The following is a 16,644-nucleotide window of genomic DNA, read 5'->3' as shown; positions in this document are numbered from 1 at the left end:
TGCACCAGAAGTGACATCTGTTGCTTTGCCCTTAAAGACAGTTGAAGAAGTCAAGGCTTTTATTTTGTCAACTTGCACCAGATGTAAGAGCAGTTGCTTTGCGCTTCAAAGACAGTTGAAGAAGTCAAGGCTTTTATTTTGTCAACTTGCACCAGAAGTGACATCTGTTGCTTTGCGCTTAAAGACAGTTGAAGAAGTCAAGGCTTTTATTTTGTCAACTTGCACCAGAAGTGACATCTGTTGCTTTGCCCTTAAAGACAGTTGAAGAAGTCAAGGCTTTTATTTTGTCAACTTGCACAAGAAGTGACATCTGTTGCTTTGCCCTTAAAGACAGTTGAAGAAGTCAAGGCTTTTATTTTGTCAACTTGCACCAGAAGTGACATCTGTTGCTTTGCCCTTAAAGACAGTTGAAGAAGTCAAGGCTTTTATTTTGTCAACTTGCACCAGAAGTGACATCTGTTGCTTTGCCCTTAAAGACAGTTGAAGAAGTCAAGGCTTTTATTTTGTCAACTTGCACCAGAAGTGACATCTGTTAATTTGCCCTTAAAGACAGTTGAAGAAGTCAAGGCTTTTATTTTGTCAACTGGCACCAGAAGTGACATCTGTTGCTTTGCCCTTAAAGACAGTTGAAGAAGTCAAGGCTTTTATTTTGTCAACTTGCACCAGAAGTGACATCTGTTGCTTTGCCCTTAAAGACAGTTGAAGAATCAAGGCTTTTATTTTGTCAATTTGCACCAGATGTAAGAGCAGTTGCTTTGCGCTTCAAAGACAGTTGAAGAAGTCAAGGCTTTTATTTTGTCAACTTGCACCAGAAGATACAGCTGTTGCTTTGCCCTTAAAGACAGTTGAAGAAGTCAAGGCTTTTATTTTGTCAACTGGCACCAGAAGTGACATCTGTTGCTTTGCCCTTAAAGACAGTTGAAGAAGTCAAGGCTTTTATTTTGTCAACGTGCACCAGAAGTGACATCTGTTGCTTTGCGCTTCAAAGACAGTTGAAGAAGTCAAGGCTTTTATTTTGTCAACTTGCACCAGAAGTGACATCTGTTGCTTTGCCCTTAAAGACAGTTGAAGAAGTCAAGGCTTTTATTTTGTCAACTTGCACCAGATGTAAGAGCAGTTGCTTTGCGCTTCAAAGACAGTTGAAGAAGTCAAGGCTTTTATTTTGTCAACTTGCACCAGAAGTGACATCTGTTGCTTTGTCCTTAAAGACAGTTGAAGAAGTCAAGGCTTTTATTTTGTCAACTTGCACCAGAAGTGACATCTGTTGCTTTGCCCTTAAAGACAGTTGAAGAAGTCAAGGCTTTTATTTTGTCAACTTGCACCAGAAGTGACATCTGTTGCTTTGCCCTTAAAGACAGTTGAAGAAGTCAAGGCTTTTATTTTGTCAACTTGCACCAGAAGTGACATCTGTTGCTTTGCCCTTAAAGACAGTTGAAGAATCAAGGCTTTTATTTTGTCAACTTGCACCAGAAGTGACATCTGTTGCTTTGCCCTTAAAGACAGTTGAAGAATCAAGGCTTTTATTTTGTCAACTTGCACCAGAAGTGACATCTGTTGCTTTGCCCTTAAAGACAGTTGAAGAAGTCAAGGCTTTTATTTTGTCAACTTGCACCAGAAGTGACAGCTGTTGCTTTGCCCTTAAAGACAGTTGAAGAAGTCAAGGCTTTTATTTTGTCAACTTGCACCAGAAGTGACATCTGTTGCTTTGCCCTTAAAGACAGTTGAAGAAGTCAAGGCTTTTATTTTGTCAACTTGCACCAGAAGTGACATCTGTTGCTTTGCCCTTAAAAACAGTTGAAGAAGTCAAGGCTTTTATTTTGTCAACTTGCACCAGATGTAAGAGCAGTTGCTTTGCGCTTCAAAGACAGTTGAAGAAGTCAAGGCTTTTATTTTGTCAACTTGCACCAGAAGTGACATCTGTTGCTTTGCCCTTAAAGACAGTTGAAGAAGTCAAGGCTTTTATTTTGTCAACTTGCACCAGAAGTGACATCTGTTGCTTTGCCCTTAAAGACAGTTGAAGAAGTCAAGGCTTTTATTTTGTCAACTTGCACCAGATGTAAGAGCAGTTGCTTTGCGCTTCAAAGACAGTTGAAGAAGTCAAGGCTTTTATTTTGTCAACTTGCACCAGAAGTGACATCTGTTGCTTTGCCCTTAAAGACAGTTGAAGAAGTCAAGGCTTTTATTTTGTCAACTTGCACCAGAAGTGACATCTGTTGCTTTGCGCTTCAAAGACAGTTGAAGAAGTCAAGGCTTTTATTTTGTCAACTTGCACCAAAAGTGAGATCTGTTGCTTTGCCCTTAAAGACAGTTGAAGAAGTCAAGGCTTTTATTTTGTCAACTTGCACCAGATGTAAGAGCAGTTGCTTTGCGCTTCAAAGACAGTTGAAGAAGTCAAGGCTTTTATTTTGTCAACTTGCACCAGAAGTGACATCTGTTGCTTTGCCCTTAAAGACAGTTGAAGAAGTCAAGGCTTTTATTTTGTCAACTTGCACCAGAAGTGACATCTGTTGCTTTGCCCTTAAAGACAGTTGAAGAAGTCAAGGCTTTTATTTTGTCAACTTGCACCAGAAGTGACATCTGTTGCTTTGCTTTTAAAGACAGTTGAAGAAGTCAAGGCTTTTATTTTGTCAACTTGCACCAGAAGTGACATCTGTTGCTTTGCCCTTAAAGACAGTTGAAGAAGTCAAGGCTTTTATTTTGTCAACTTGCACCAGAAGTGACATCTGTTGCTTTGCCCTTAAAGACAGTTGAAGAAGTCAAGGCTTTTATTTTGTCAACTTGCACCAGAAGTGACATCTGTTGCTTTGCCCTTAAAGACAGTTGAAGAAGTCAAGGCTTTTATTTTGTCAACTTGCACCAGAAGTGACATCTGTTGCTTTGCCCTTAAAGACAGTTGAAGACGTCAAGGCTTTTATTTTGTCAACTTGCACCAGAAGTGACATCTGTTGCTTTGCCCTTAAAGACAGTTGAAAAATCAAGGCTTTTATTTTGTCAATTTGCACCAGAAGTGACATCTGTTGCTTTGCCCTTAAAGACAGTTGAAGAAGTCAAGGCTTTTATTTTGTCAACTTGCACCAGAAGTGACAGCTGTTGCTTTGCCCTTAAAGACAGTTGAAGAAGTCAAGGCTTTTATTTTGTCAACTTGCACCAGAAGTGACAGCTGTTGCTTTGCCCTTAAAGACAGTTGAAGAAGTCAAGGCTTTTATTTTGTCAACTTGCACCAGAAGTGACAGCTGTTGCTTTGCCCTTAAAGACAGTTGAAGAAGTCAAGGCTTTTATTTTGTCAACTTGCACCAGAAGTGACATCTGTTGCTTTGCCCTTAAAGACAGTTGAAGAAGTCAAGGCTTTTATTTTGTCAACTTGCACCAGAAGTGACATCTGTTGCTTTGCCCTTAAAGACGGTTGAAGAAGTCAAGGCTTTTATTTTGTCAACTTGCACCAGAAGTGACATCTGTTGCTTTGCCCTTAAAGACGGTTGAAGAAGTCAAGGCTTTTATTTTGTCAACTTGCACCAGAAGTGACATCTGTTGCTTTGCCCTTAAAGACGGTTGAAGAAGTCAAGGCTTTTATTTTGTCAACTTGCACCAGAAGTGACATCTGTTGCTTTGCCCTTAAAGACGGTTGAAGAAGTCAAGGCTTTTATTTTGTCAACTTGCACCAGAAGTGACATCTGTTGCTTTGCCCTTAAAGACAGTTGAAGAAGTCAAGGCTTTTATTTTGTCAACTTGCACCAGAAGTGACATCTGTTGCTTTGCCCTTCAAGACAGTTGAAGAAGTCAAGGCTTTTATTTTGTCAACTTGCACCAGAAGTGACATCTGTTGCTTTGCGCTTCAAAGACAGTTGAAGAAGTCAAGGCTTTTATTTTGTCAACTTGCACCAGAAGTGACATCTGTTGCTTTGCGCTTCAAAGACAGTTGAAGAAGTCAAGGCTTTTATTTTGTCAACTTGCACCAGAAGTGACATCTGTTGCTTTGCCCTTAAAGACAGTTGAAGAAGTCAAGGCTTTTATTTTGTCAACTTGCACCAGAAGTGACATCTGTTGCTTTGCCCTTAAAGACAGTTGAAGAAGTCAAGGCTTTTATTTTGTCAACTTGCACCAGAAGTGACATCTGTTGCTTTGCCCTTAAAGACAGTTGAAGAAGTCAAGGCTTTTATTTTGTCAACTTGCACCAGAAGTGACATCTGTTGCTTTGCCCTTAAAGACAGTTGAAGAAGTCAAGGCTTTTATTTTGTCAACTTGCACCAGAAGTGACATCTGTTGCTTTGCCCTTAAAGACAGTTGAAGAAGTCAAGGCTTTTATTTTGTCAACTTGCACCAGAAGTGACATCTGTTGCTTTGCCCTTAAAGACAGTTGAAGAATCAAGGCTTTTATTTTGTCAATTTGCACCAGATGTAAGAGCAGTTGCTTTGCGCTTCAAAGACAGTTGAAGAAGTCAAGGCTTTTATTTTGTCAACTTGCACCAGAAGATACAGCTGTTGCTTTGCCCTTAAAGACAGTTGAAGAAGTCAAGGCTTTTATTTTGTCAACTGGCACCAGAAGTGACATCTGTTGCTTTGCCCTTAAAGACAGTTGAAGAAGTCAAGGCTTTTATTTTGTCAACGTGCACCAGAAGTGACATCTGTTGCTTTGCGCTTCAAAGACAGTTGAAGAAGTCAAGGCTTTTATTTTGTCAACTTGCACCAGAAGTGACATCTGTTGCTTTGCCCTTAAAGACAGTTGAAGAAGTCAAGGCTTTTATTTTGTCAACTTGCACCAGATGTAAGAGCAGTTGCTTTGCGCTTCAAAGACAGTTGAAGAAGTCAAGGCTTTTATTTTGTCAACTTGCACCAGAAGTGACATCTGTTGCTTTGCGCTTAAAGACAGTTGAAGAAGTCAAGGCTTTTATTTTGTCAACTTGCACCAGAAGTGACATCTGTTGCTTTGCCCTTAAAGACAGTTGAAGAAGTCAAGGCTTTTATTTTGTCAACTTGCACCAGAAGTGACATCTGTTGCTTTGTCCTTAAAGACAGTTGAAGAAGTCAAGGCTTTTATTTTGTCAACTTGCACCAGAAGTGACATCTGTTGCTTTGCCCTTAAAGACAGTTGAAGAAGTCAAGGCTTTTATTTTGTCAACTTGCACCAGAAGTGACATCTGTTGCTTTGCCCTTAAAGACAGTTGAAGAAGTCAAGGCTTTTATTTTGTCAACTTGCACCAGAAGTGACATCTGTTGCTTTGCCCTTACAGACAGTTGAAGAAGTCAAGGCTTTTATTTTGTCAACTTGCACCAGAAGTGACATCTGTTGCTTTGCCCTTAAAGACAGTTGAAGAAGTCAAGGCTTTTATTTTGTCAACTTGCACCAGATGTAAGAGCAGTTGCTTTGCGCTTCAAAGACAGTTGAAGAAGTCAAGGCTTTTATTTTGTCAACTTGCACCAGAAGTGACATCTGTTGCTTTGCCCTTAAAGACAGTTGAAGAAGTCAAGGCTTTTATTTTGTCAACTTGCACCAGAAGTGACATCTGTTGCTTTGCCCTTAAAGACAGTTGAAGAAGTCAAGGCTTTTATTTTGTCAACTTGCACCAGAAGTGACATCTGTTGCTTTGCCCTTAAAGACAGTTGAAGAAGTCAAGGCTTTTATTTTGTCAACTTGCACCAGAAGTGACATCTGTTGCTTTGCCCTTAAAGACAGTTGAAGAAGTCAAGGCTTTTATTTTGTCAACTTGCACCAGAAGTGACATCTGTTGCTTTGCCCTTAAAGACAGTTGAAGAAGTCAAGGCTTTTATTTTGTCAACTTGCACCAGAAGTGACATCTGTTGCTTTGCCCTTCAAGACAGTTGAAGAAGTCAAGGCTTTTATTTTGTCAACTTGCACCAGAAGTGACATCTGTTGCTTTGCGCTTCAAAGACAGTTGAAGAAGTCAAGGCTTTTATTTTGTCAACTTGCACCAGAAGTGACATCTGTTGCTTTGCGCTTCAAAGACAGTTGAAGAAGTCAAGGCTTTTATTTTGTCAACTTGCACCAGAAGTGACATCTGTTGCTTTGCCCTTAAAGACAGTTGAAGAAGTCAAGGCTTTTATTTTGTCAACTTGCACCAGAAGTGACATCTGTTGCTTTGCCCTTAAAGACAGTTGAAGAAGTCAAGGCTTTTATTTTGTCAACTTGCACCAGAAGTGACATCTGTTGCTTTGCGCTTCAAAGACAGTTGAAGAAGTCAAGGCTTTTATTTTGTCAACTTGCACCAGAAGTGACATCTGTTGCTTTGCCCTTAAAGACAGTTGAAGAAGTCAAGGCTTTTATTTTGTCAACTTGCACCAGAAGTGACATCTGTTGCTTTGCCCTTAAAGACAGTTGAAGAAGTCAAGGCTTTTATTTTGTCAACTTGCACCAGAAGTGACATCTGTTGCTTTGTCCTTAAAGACAGTTGAAGAAGTCAAGGCTTTTATTTTGTCAACTTGCACCAGAAGTGACATCTGTTGCTTTGCCCTTAAAGACAGTTGAAGAAGTCAAGGCTTTTATTTTGTCAACTTGCACCAGATGTAAGAGCAGTTGCTTTGCGCTTCAAAGACAGTTGAAGAAGTCAAGGCTTTTATTTTGTCAACTTGCACCAGAAGTGACATCTGTTGCTTTGCCCTTAAAGACAGTTGAAGAAGTCAAGGCTTTTATTTTGTCAACTTGCACCAGATGTAAGAGCAGTTGCTTTGCGCTTCAAAGACAGTTGAAGAAGTCAAGGCTTTTATTTTGTCAACTTGCACCAGAAGTGACATCTGTGACTTTGCCCTTAAAGACAGTTGAAGAAGTCAAGGCTTTTATTTTGTCAACTTGCACCAGAAGTGACATCTGTTGCTTTGCCCTTAAAGACAGTTGAAGAAGTCAAGGCTTTTATTTTGTCAACTTGCACCAGATGTAAGAGCAGTTGCTTTGCGCTTCAAAGACAGTTGAAGAAGTCAAGGCTTTTATTTTGTCAACTTGCACCAGAAGTGACATCTGTTGCTTTGCCCTTAAAGACAGTTGAAGAAGTCAAGGCTTTTATTTTGTCAACTTGCACCAGAAGTGACATCTGTTGCTTTGCCCTTAAAGACAGTTGAAGACGTCAAGGCTTTTATTTTGTCAACTTGCACCAGATGTAAGAGCAGTTGCTTTGCCCTTAAAGACAGTTGAAGAAGTCAAGGCTTTTATTTTGTCAACTTGCACCAGATGTAAGAGCAGTTGCTTTGCGCTTCAAAGACAGTTGAAGAAGTCAAGGCTTTTATTTTGTCAACTTGCACCAGAAGTGACAGCTGTTGCTTTGCCCTTAAAGACAGTTGAAGAAGTCAAGGCTTTTATTTTGTCAACTTGCACCAGAAGTGACATCTGTTGCTTTGCCCTTAAAGACAGTTGAAGAAGTCAAGGCTTTTATTTTGTCAACTTGCACCAGAAGTGACATCTGTTGCTTTGCCCTTAAAGACAGTTGAAGAAGTCAAGGCTTTTATTTTGTCAACTTGCACCAGATGTAAGAGCAGTTGCTTTGCGCTTCAAAGACAGTTGAAGAAGTCAAGGCTTTTATTTTGTCAACTTGCAACAGAAGTGACATCTGTTGCTTTGCGCTTCAAAGACAGTTGAAGAAGTCAAGGCTTTTATTTTGTCAACTTGCACCAGAAGTGACATCTGTTGCTTTGACCTTAAAGACAGTTGAAGAAGTCAAGGCTTTTATTTTGTCAACTTGCACCAGATGAAAGAGCAGTTGCTTTGCGCTTCAAAGACAGTTGAAGAAGTCAAGGCTTTTATTTTGTCAACTTGCACCAGAAGTGACATCTGTTGCTTTGCCCTTAAAGACAGTTGAAGAAGTCAAGGCTTTTATTTTGTCAACTTGCACCAGAAGTGACATCTGTTGCTTTGCCCTTAAAGACAGTTGAAGAAGTCAAGGCTTTTATTTTGTCAACTTGCACCAGAAGTGACATCTGTTGCTTTGCCCTTAAAGATAGTTGAAGACGTCAAGGCTTTTATTTTGTCAACTTGCACCAGAAGTGACATCTGTTGCTTTGCCCTTAAAGACAGTTGAAGAAGTCAAGGCTTTTATTTTGTCAACTTGCACCAGAAGTGACATCTGTTGCTTTGCCCTTAAAGACAGTTGAAGAAGTCAAGGCTTTTATTTTGTCAACTTGCACCAGAAGTGACATCTGTTGCTTTGCCCTTAAAGACAGTTGAAGAAGTCAAGGCTTTTATTTTGTCAACTTGCACCAGATGTAAGAGCAGTTGCTTTGCGCTTCAAAGACAGTTGAAGAAGTCAAGGCTTTTATTTTGTCAACTTGCACCAGAAGTGACATCTGTTGCTTTGCGCTTAAAGACAGTTGAAGAAGTCAAGGCTTTTATTTTGTCAACTTGCACCAGATGTAAGAGCAGTTGCTTTGCGCTTCAAAGACAGTTGAAGAAGTCAAGGCTTTTATTTTGTCAACTTGCACCAGAAGTGACATCTGTGACTTTGCCCTTAAAGACAGTTGAAGAAGTCAAGGCTTTTATTTTGTCAACTTGCACCAGAAGTGACATCTGTTGCTTTGCCCTTAAAGACAGTTGAAGAAGTCAAGGCTTTTATTTTGTCAACTTGCACCAGAAGTGACATCTGTTGCTTTGCCCTTAAAGACAGTTGAAGAAGTCAAGGCTTTTATTTTGTCAACTTGCACCAGAAGTGACATCTGTTGCTTTGCGCTTCAAAGACAGTTGAAGAAGTCAAGGCTTTTATTTTGTCAACTTGCACCAGAAGTGACATCTGTGACTTTGCCCTTAAAGACAGTTGAAGAAGTCAAGGCTTTTATTTTGTCAACTTGCACCAGAAGTGACATCTGTTGCTTTGCCCTTAAAGACAGTTGAAGAAGTCAAGGCTTTTATTTTGTCAACTTGCACCAGAAGTGACATCTGTTGTTTTGCCCTTAAAGACAGTTGAAGAAGTCAAGGCTTTTATTTTGTCAACTTGCACCAGAAGTGACATCTGTTGCTTTGCCCTTAAAGACAGTTGAAGAAGTCAAGGCTTTTATTTTGTCAACTTGCACCAGAAGTGACATCTGTTGCTTTGCGCTTCAAAGACAGTTGAAGAAGTCAAGGCTTTTATTTTGTCAACTTGCACCAGAAGTGACATCTGTGACTTTGCCCTTAAAGACAGTTGAAGAAGTCAAGGCTTTTATTTTGTCAACTTGCACCAGAAGTGACATCTGTTGCTTTGCCCTTAAAGACAGTTGAAGAAGTCAAGGCTTTTATTTTGTCAACTTGCACCAGAAGTGACATCTGTGACTTTGCCCTTAAAGACAGTTGAAGAAGTCAAGGCTTTTATTTTGTCAACTTGCACCAGAAGTGACATCTGTGACTTTGCCCTTAAAGACAGTTGAAGAAGTCAATGCTTTTATTTTGTCAACTTGCACCAGAAGTGACATCTGTTGCTTTCCCCTTAAAGACAGTTGAAGAAGTCAAGGCTTTTATTTTGTCAACTTGCACCAGAAGTGACATCTGTTGCTTTGCCCTTAAAGACAGTTGAAGAAGTCAAGGCTTTTATTTTGTCAACTTGCACCAGAAGTGACAGCTGTTGCTTTGCGCTTCAAAGACAGTTGATGAAGTCAAGGCTTTTATTTTGTCAACTTGCAGCAGATGTAAGAGCAGTTGCTTTGCGCTTCAAAGACAGTTGAAGAAGTCAAGGCTTTTATTTTGTCAACTTGCACCAGAAGTGACATCTGTTGCTTTGCCCTTAAAGACAGTTGAAGAATCAAGGCTTTTATTTTGTCATCTTGCACCAGAAGTGACATCTGTTGCTTTGCCCTTAAAGACAGTTGAAGAAGTCAAGGCTTTTATTTTGTCAACTTGCACCAGAAGTGACAGCTGTTGCTTTGCGCTTCAAAGACAGTTGATGAAGTCAATGCTTTTATTTTGTCAACTTGCACCAGAAGTGACATCTGTTGCTTTGCCCTTAAAGACAGTTGAAGAAGTCAAGGCTTTTATTTTGTCAACTTGCACCAGAAGTGACATCTGTTGCTTTGCCCTTAAAGACAGTTGAAGAAGTCAAGGCTTTTATTTTGTCAACTTGCACCAGAAGTGACATCTGTTGCTTTCCCCTTAAAGACAGTTGAAGATGTCAAGGCTTTTATTTTGTCAACTTGCACCAGAAGTGACATCTGTTGCTTTGCTCTTAAAGACAGTTGAAGAAGTCAAGGCTTTTATTTTGTCAACTTGCACCAGAAGTGACATCTGTTGCTTTGCCCTTCAAGACAGTTGAAGAAGTCAAGGCTTTTATTTTGTCAACTTGCACCAGATGTGACAGCTGTTGCTTTGCCCTTCAAGACAGTTGAAGAAGTCAAGGCTTTTATTTTGTCAACTTGCACCAGAAGTGACATCTGTTGCTTTGCGCTTCAAAGACAGTTGAAGACGTCAAGGCTTTTATTTTGTCAACTTGCACCAGAAGTGACATCTGTTGCTTTGTCCTTAAAGACAGTTGAAGACATCAAGGCTTTTATTTTGTCAACTTGCACCAGATGTAAGAGCAGTTGCTTTGCGCTTCAAAGACAGTTGAAGAAGTCAAGGCTTTTATTTTGTCAACTTGCACCAGAAGTGACATCTGTTGCTTTGCCCTTAAAGACAGTTGAAGAAGTCAAGGCTTTTATTTTGTCAACTTGCACCTGAAGTGACATCTGTTGCTTTGCCCTTAAAGACAGTTGAAGAAGTCAAGGCTTTTATTTTGTCAACTTGCACCAGAAGTGACATCTGTTGCTTTGTCCTTAAAGACAGTTGAAGACATCAAGGCTTTTATTTTGTCAACTTGCACCAGATGTAAGAGCAGTTGCTTTGCCCTTAAAGACAGTTGAAGAAGTCAAGGCTTTTATTTTGTCAACTTGCACCAGAAGTGACATCTGTTGCTTTGCCCTTAAAGACAGTTGAAGAAGTCAAGGCTTTTATTTTGTCAACTTGCACCAGAAGTGACATCTGTTGCTTTGCCCTTAAAGACAGTTGAAGAAGTCAAGGCTTTTATTTTGTCAACTTGCACCAGATGTAAGAGCAGTTGCTTTGCGCTTCAAAGACAGTTGAAGAAGTCAAGGCTTTTATTTTGTCAACTTGCACCAGAAGTGACATCTGTTGCTTTGCCCTTAAAGACAGTTGAAGAAGTCAAGGCTTTTATTTTGTCAACTTGCACCAGAAGTGACATCTGTTGCTTTGCCCTTAAAGACAGTTGAAGAAGTCAAGGCTTTTATTTTGTCAACTTGCACCAGAAGTGACATCTGTTGCTTTGCCCTTAAAGACAGTTGAAGAAGTCAAGGCTTTTATTTTGTCAACTTGCACCAGAAGTGACATCTGTTGCTTTGCGCTTCAAAGACAGTTGAAGAAGTCAAGGCTTTTATTTTGTCAACTTGCACCAGAAGTGACATCTGTTGCTTTGCCCTTAAAGACAGTTGAAGAAGTCAAGGCTTTTATTTTGTCAACTTGCACCAGATGTAAGAGCAGTTGCTTTGCGCTTCAAAGACAGTTGAAGAAGTCAAGGCTTTTATTTTGTCAACTTGCACCAGAAGTGACATCTGTTGCTTTGCCCTTAAAGACAGTTGAAGAAGTCAAGGCTTTTATTTTGTCAACTTGCACCAGAAGTGACATCTGTTGCTTTGCCCTTAAAGACAGTTGAAGAAGTCAAGGCTTTTATTTTGTCAACTTGCACCAGATGTAAGAGCAGTTGCTTTGCGCTTCAAAGACAGTTGAAGAAGTCAAGGCTTTTATTTTGTCAACTTGCACCAGAAGTGACATCTGTTGCTTTGTCCTTAAAGACAGTTGAAGACATCAAGGCTTTTATTTTGTCAACTTGCACCAGAAGTGACATCTGTTGCTTTGCCCTTAAAGACAGTTGAAGACGTCAAGGCTTTTATTTTGTCAACTTGCACCAGAAGTGACATCTGTTGCTTTGCCCTTAAAGACAGTTGAAGAAGTCAAGGCTTTTATTTTGTCAACTGGCACCAGAAGTGACATCTGTTGCTTTGTCCTTAAAGACAGTTGAAGAAGTCAAGGCTTTTATTTTGTCAACTTGCACCAGAAGTGACATCTGTTGCTTTGTCCTTAAAGACAGTTGAAGAAGTCAAGGCTTTTATTTTGTCAACTTGCACCAGAAGTGACAGCTGTTGCTTTGACCTTAAAGACAGTTGAAGAAGTCAAGGCTTTTATTTTGTCAACTTGCACCAGAAGTGACATCTGTTGCTTTGCCCTTAAAGACAGTTGAAGAAGTCAAGGCTTTTATTTTGTCAACTTGCACCAGAAGTGACATCTGTTGCTTTGCCCTTAAAGACAGTTGAAGAAGTCAAGGCTTTTATTTTGTCAACTTGCACCAGAAGTGACATCTGTGACTTTGCCCTTAAAGACAGTTGAAGAAGTCAAGGCTTTTATTTTGTCAACTTGCACCAGAAGTGACATCTGTTGCTTTGCCCTTAAAGACAGTTGAAGAAGTCAAGGCTTTTATTTTGTCAACTTGCACCAGAAGTGACATCTGTTGCTTTGCCCTTAAAGACAGTTGAAGAAGTCAAGGCTTTTATTTTGTCAACTTGCACCAGAAGTGACATCTGTTGCTTTGCGCTTCAAAGACAGTTGAAGAAGTCAAGGCTTTTATTTTGTCAACTTGCACCAGAAGTAACATCTGTTGCTTTGCCCTTAAAGACAGTTGAAGAAGTCAAGGCTTTTATTTTGTCAACTTGCACCAGATGTAAGAGCAGTTGCTTTGCGCTTCAAAGACAGTTGAAGAAGTCAAGGCTTTTATTTTGTCAACTTGCACCAGAAGTGACATCTGTTGCTTTGCCCTTAAAGACAGTTGAAGAAGTCAAGGCTTTTATTTTGTCAACTTGCACCAGATGTAAGAGCAGTTGCTTTGCGCTTCAAAGACAGTTGAAGAAGTCAAGGCTTTTATTTTGTCAACTTGCACCAGAAGTGACATCTGTTGCTTTGCCCTTAAAGACAGTTGAAGAAGTCAAGGCTTTTATTTTGTCAACTTGCACCAGAAGTGACATCTGTTGCTTTGCCCTTAAAGACAATTGAAGAAGCCAAGGCTTTTATTTTGTCAACTTGCACCAGAAGTGACATCTGTTGCTTTGCCCTTAAAGACAATTGAAGAAGTCAAGGCTTTTATTTTGTCAACTTGCACCAGAAGTGACATCTGTTGCTTTGCCCTTAAAGACAGTTGAAGAAGTCAAGGCTTTTATTTTGTCAACTTGCACCAGAAGTGACATCTGTTGCTTTGCTTTTAAAGACAGTTGAAGAAGTCAAGGCTTTTATTTTGTCAACTTGCACCAGATGTAAGAGCAGTTGCTTTGCGCTTCAAAGACAGTTGAAGAAGTCAAGGCTTTTATTTTGTCAACTTGCACCAGAAGTGACAGCTGTTGCTTTGCGCTTCAAAGACAGTTGATGAAGTCAAGGCTTTTATTTTGTCAACTTGCACCAGAAGTGACATCTGTTGCTTTGCCCTTAAAGACAGTTGAAGAAGTCAAGGCTTTTATTTTGTCAACTTTTACCAGAAGTGACATCTGTTGCTTTGCCCTTAAAGACAGTTGAAGACGTCAAGGCTTTTATTTTGTCAACTTGCACCAGAAGTGACATCTGTTGCTTTGCCCTTAAAGACAGTTGAAGAAGTCAAGGCTTTTATTTTGTCAACTTGCACCAGAAGTGACATCTGTTGCTTTGCCCTTAAAGACAGTTGAAGAAGTCAAGGCTTTTATTTTGTCAACTTGCACCAGATGTAAGAGCAGTTGCTTTGCGCTTCAAAGACAGTTGAAGAAGTCAAGGCTTTTATTTTGTCAACTTGCACCAGAAGTGACATCTGTTGCTTTGCCCTTAAAGACAGTTGAAGAAGTCAAGGCTTTTATTTTGTCAACTTGCACCAGAAGTGACAGCTGTTGCTTTGCGCTTCAAAGACAGTTGATGAAGTCAATGCTTTTATTTTGTCAACTTGCACCAGAAGTGACATCTGTTGCTTTGCGCTTCAAAGACAGTTGAAGAAGTCAAGGCTTTTATTTTGTCAACTTGCACCAGAAGTGACATCTGTTGCTTTGCCCTTAAAGACAGTTGAAGAAGTCAAGGCTTTTATTTTGTCAACTTGCACCAGATGTAAGAGCAGTTGCTTTGCGCTTCAAAGACAGTTGAAGAAGTCAAGGCTTTTATTTTGTCAACTTGCACCAGAAGTGACATCTGTTGCTTTGCCCTTAAAGACAGTTGAAGAAGTCAAGGCTTTTATTTTGTCAACTTGCATCAGAAGTGACATCTGTTGCTTTGCCCTTAAAGACAGTTGAAGAAGTCAAGGCTTTTATTTTGTCAACTTGCACCAGAAGTGACATCTGTTGCTTTGCCCTTAAAGACAGTTGAAGAAGTCAAGGCTTTTATTTTGTCAACTTGCACCAGAAGTGACATCTGTTGCTTTGCCCTTAAAGACAGTTGAAGAAGTCAAGGCTTTTATTTTGTCAACTTGCACCAGAAGTGACATCTGTTGCTTTGCCCTTAAAGACAGTTGAAGAATCAAGGCTTTTATTTTGTCAACTTGCACCAGAAGTGACATCTGTTGCTTTGCCCTTAAAGACAGTTGAAGAAGTCAAGGCTTTTATTTTGTCAACTTGCACCAGAAGTGACAGCTGTTGCTTTGCGCTTCAAAGACAGTTGATGAAGTCAAGGCTTTTATTTTGTTGACTTGCACCAGAAGAAAGAGCTGTTGCTTTACCCTTAAAGACAGTTGAAGAAGTTAAGGCTTTTATTTTGTCAACTTGCACCAGAAGTGACATCTGTTGCTTTGCCCTTAAAGACAGTTGAAGAAGTCAAGGCTTTTATTTTGTCAACTTGCACCAGAAGTGACATCTGTTGCTTTGCCCTTAAAGACAGTTGAAGAATCAAGGCTTTTATTTTGTCAACTTGCACCAGAAGTGACATCTGTTGCTTTGCCCTTAAAGACAGTTGAAGAAGTCAAGGCTTTTATTTTGTCAACTTGCACCAGAAGTGACAGCTGTTGCTTTGCGCTTCAAAGACAGTTGATGAAGTCAAGGCTTTTATTTTGTTGACTTGCACCAGAAGAAAGAGCTGTTGCTTTACCCTTAAAGACAGTTGAAGAAGTTAAGGCTTTTATTTTGTTGACTTGCACCAGAAGTGACAGCTGTTGCTTTTCACACAAAAGTTGACGTGCGTATTTAAAGGTTAAATGTGCTCGTATTGACTAAAACTAGCTCTTAAACATCACAACATCTTCCCGGCCTTGTCCACCAAACATTTTTGCCCATAATTAATTGTGCTATAATATTATGTCATGACAGAAGAGCTTTTATTTCTCCCAAATCGACTTTATTTCTGAAAATCCAAAGTCAAGGTGAAAGTCCAAGGTCAAGGTGAAAGTCCAAGGTCAAGGTGAAAGTTCAAGGTCAAGATGAAAGTCCAAGGTCAAGATGAAAGTCCAAGGTCAAGATGAAATCCAAGGTCAAGGTGAAAGTCCAAGGTCAAGGTGAAAGTTCAAGGTCAAGATGAAAGTCCAAGGTCAAGGTGAAAGTCCAAGGTCAAGGTGAAAGTCCAAGGTCACGATGAAAGCTGGTGATGCAACTTACGTCTCTGATGAGATGAATATGTTTGTAGCCGCTGATGTCGCTCATCACTTTGTAGAAAGTGATGTCATCTTCAGTGAAGAACAGCGGTAAAGGCACGTACTGCAAGGAATACAACAATTATGAGAAGGAATTAAAAATAATAATAAAGAGATACTAGAAATAATAAAACAAGAAATTAGATACTTTGAAATAATAAAACAATAAATGAGAAGGAATTAAACAATGAATAAGAAACAATACAACAATAAATGTAAGGAACAAAACAATAAATGTAAGGAACAAAACAATAAATGCAAGGAATACAACAATAAATGTAAGGAACAAAACAATAAATGGAAAGAACAAAACAATAAATGGAAGGAATAAAACAATAAATGTAAAGAATAAAACAATAAATGGAAGGAATAAAACAATAAATGAGATACATTTAAATAATAAAACAATAAATGGAAGGAATACAACAAAAGATCTAAGGAATAAAACAATAAATGGAAGGAACAAAACAATAAATGCAAGGAATACAATAATAAATGGAAGGAATAAAACAATAAATGGAAGGAACAAAACAATAAATGCAAGGAATACAACAATAAATAGAAGGAAAACAACAATAAATTGAAAGAATGAAACAAATGAGAAGGAATAAAACAATAAAGAGAAAGAATAAAAACAAAAAAAGAGATATTAGTAAGAATAAACAATAAATGAGATATATTTAAATAATACAACAATAAATGGAAGGAACAAAACAATAAATGAGAAGGAATAAAACAATAAATGAGAAGGAACAAAACAATATATAGAAGGAATAAAAACAAAACAAAAGATCCGGGAAAGAACAAAACAACACATGAGATATATTTAAATGATACAATTATAAATGGAAGGAATACAACAATAAATTAGATAAATGTAAAAAATAAAACAATAAATGGAGGGAAAAAAACTATAAATGGAAGGAATACAACAATAAATGGAAGGAATAAAAGAATAAATGAGATCAATTTAAATAATAAAACAATAAATGGAAGGAATAAAACAATGAAGAGAAATAATAAAAACAAAAAATTAGATACTAGAAAGAATAAAACAACAAATTAGGTATAT

The 16,644-nt window shown here is 38.8% G+C and overlaps 1 protein-coding gene across 3 annotated transcripts in view; it reads right to left on the bottom strand.

The window, feature by feature from the left end:
* fap (fibroblast activation protein, alpha) overlaps window positions 1-16,644 on the bottom strand; it is a 145,955-nt gene that overhangs the window by 88,880 nt on the left and 40,431 nt on the right. For all 3 annotated transcript variants that reach the window (XM_061970653.2, XM_072914569.1, XM_072914570.1), the window contains one exon: window positions 15,538-15,636. In XM_061970653.2, coding sequence (XP_061826637.1) covers window positions 15,538-15,636 — 99 coding nt within the window. The remainder of the gene's footprint in view (window positions 1-15,537; window positions 15,637-16,644) is intronic.

The sequence above is a fragment of the Nerophis lumbriciformis genome, linkage group LG13 (genome assembly GCF_033978685.3).
Source record: "Nerophis lumbriciformis linkage group LG13, RoL_Nlum_v2.1, whole genome shotgun sequence".
NCBI classification, from domain to species: Eukaryota; Metazoa; Chordata; class Actinopteri; order Syngnathiformes; family Syngnathidae; genus Nerophis; species Nerophis lumbriciformis.
This window is presented reverse-complemented; position numbering and strand designations above follow the sequence as displayed.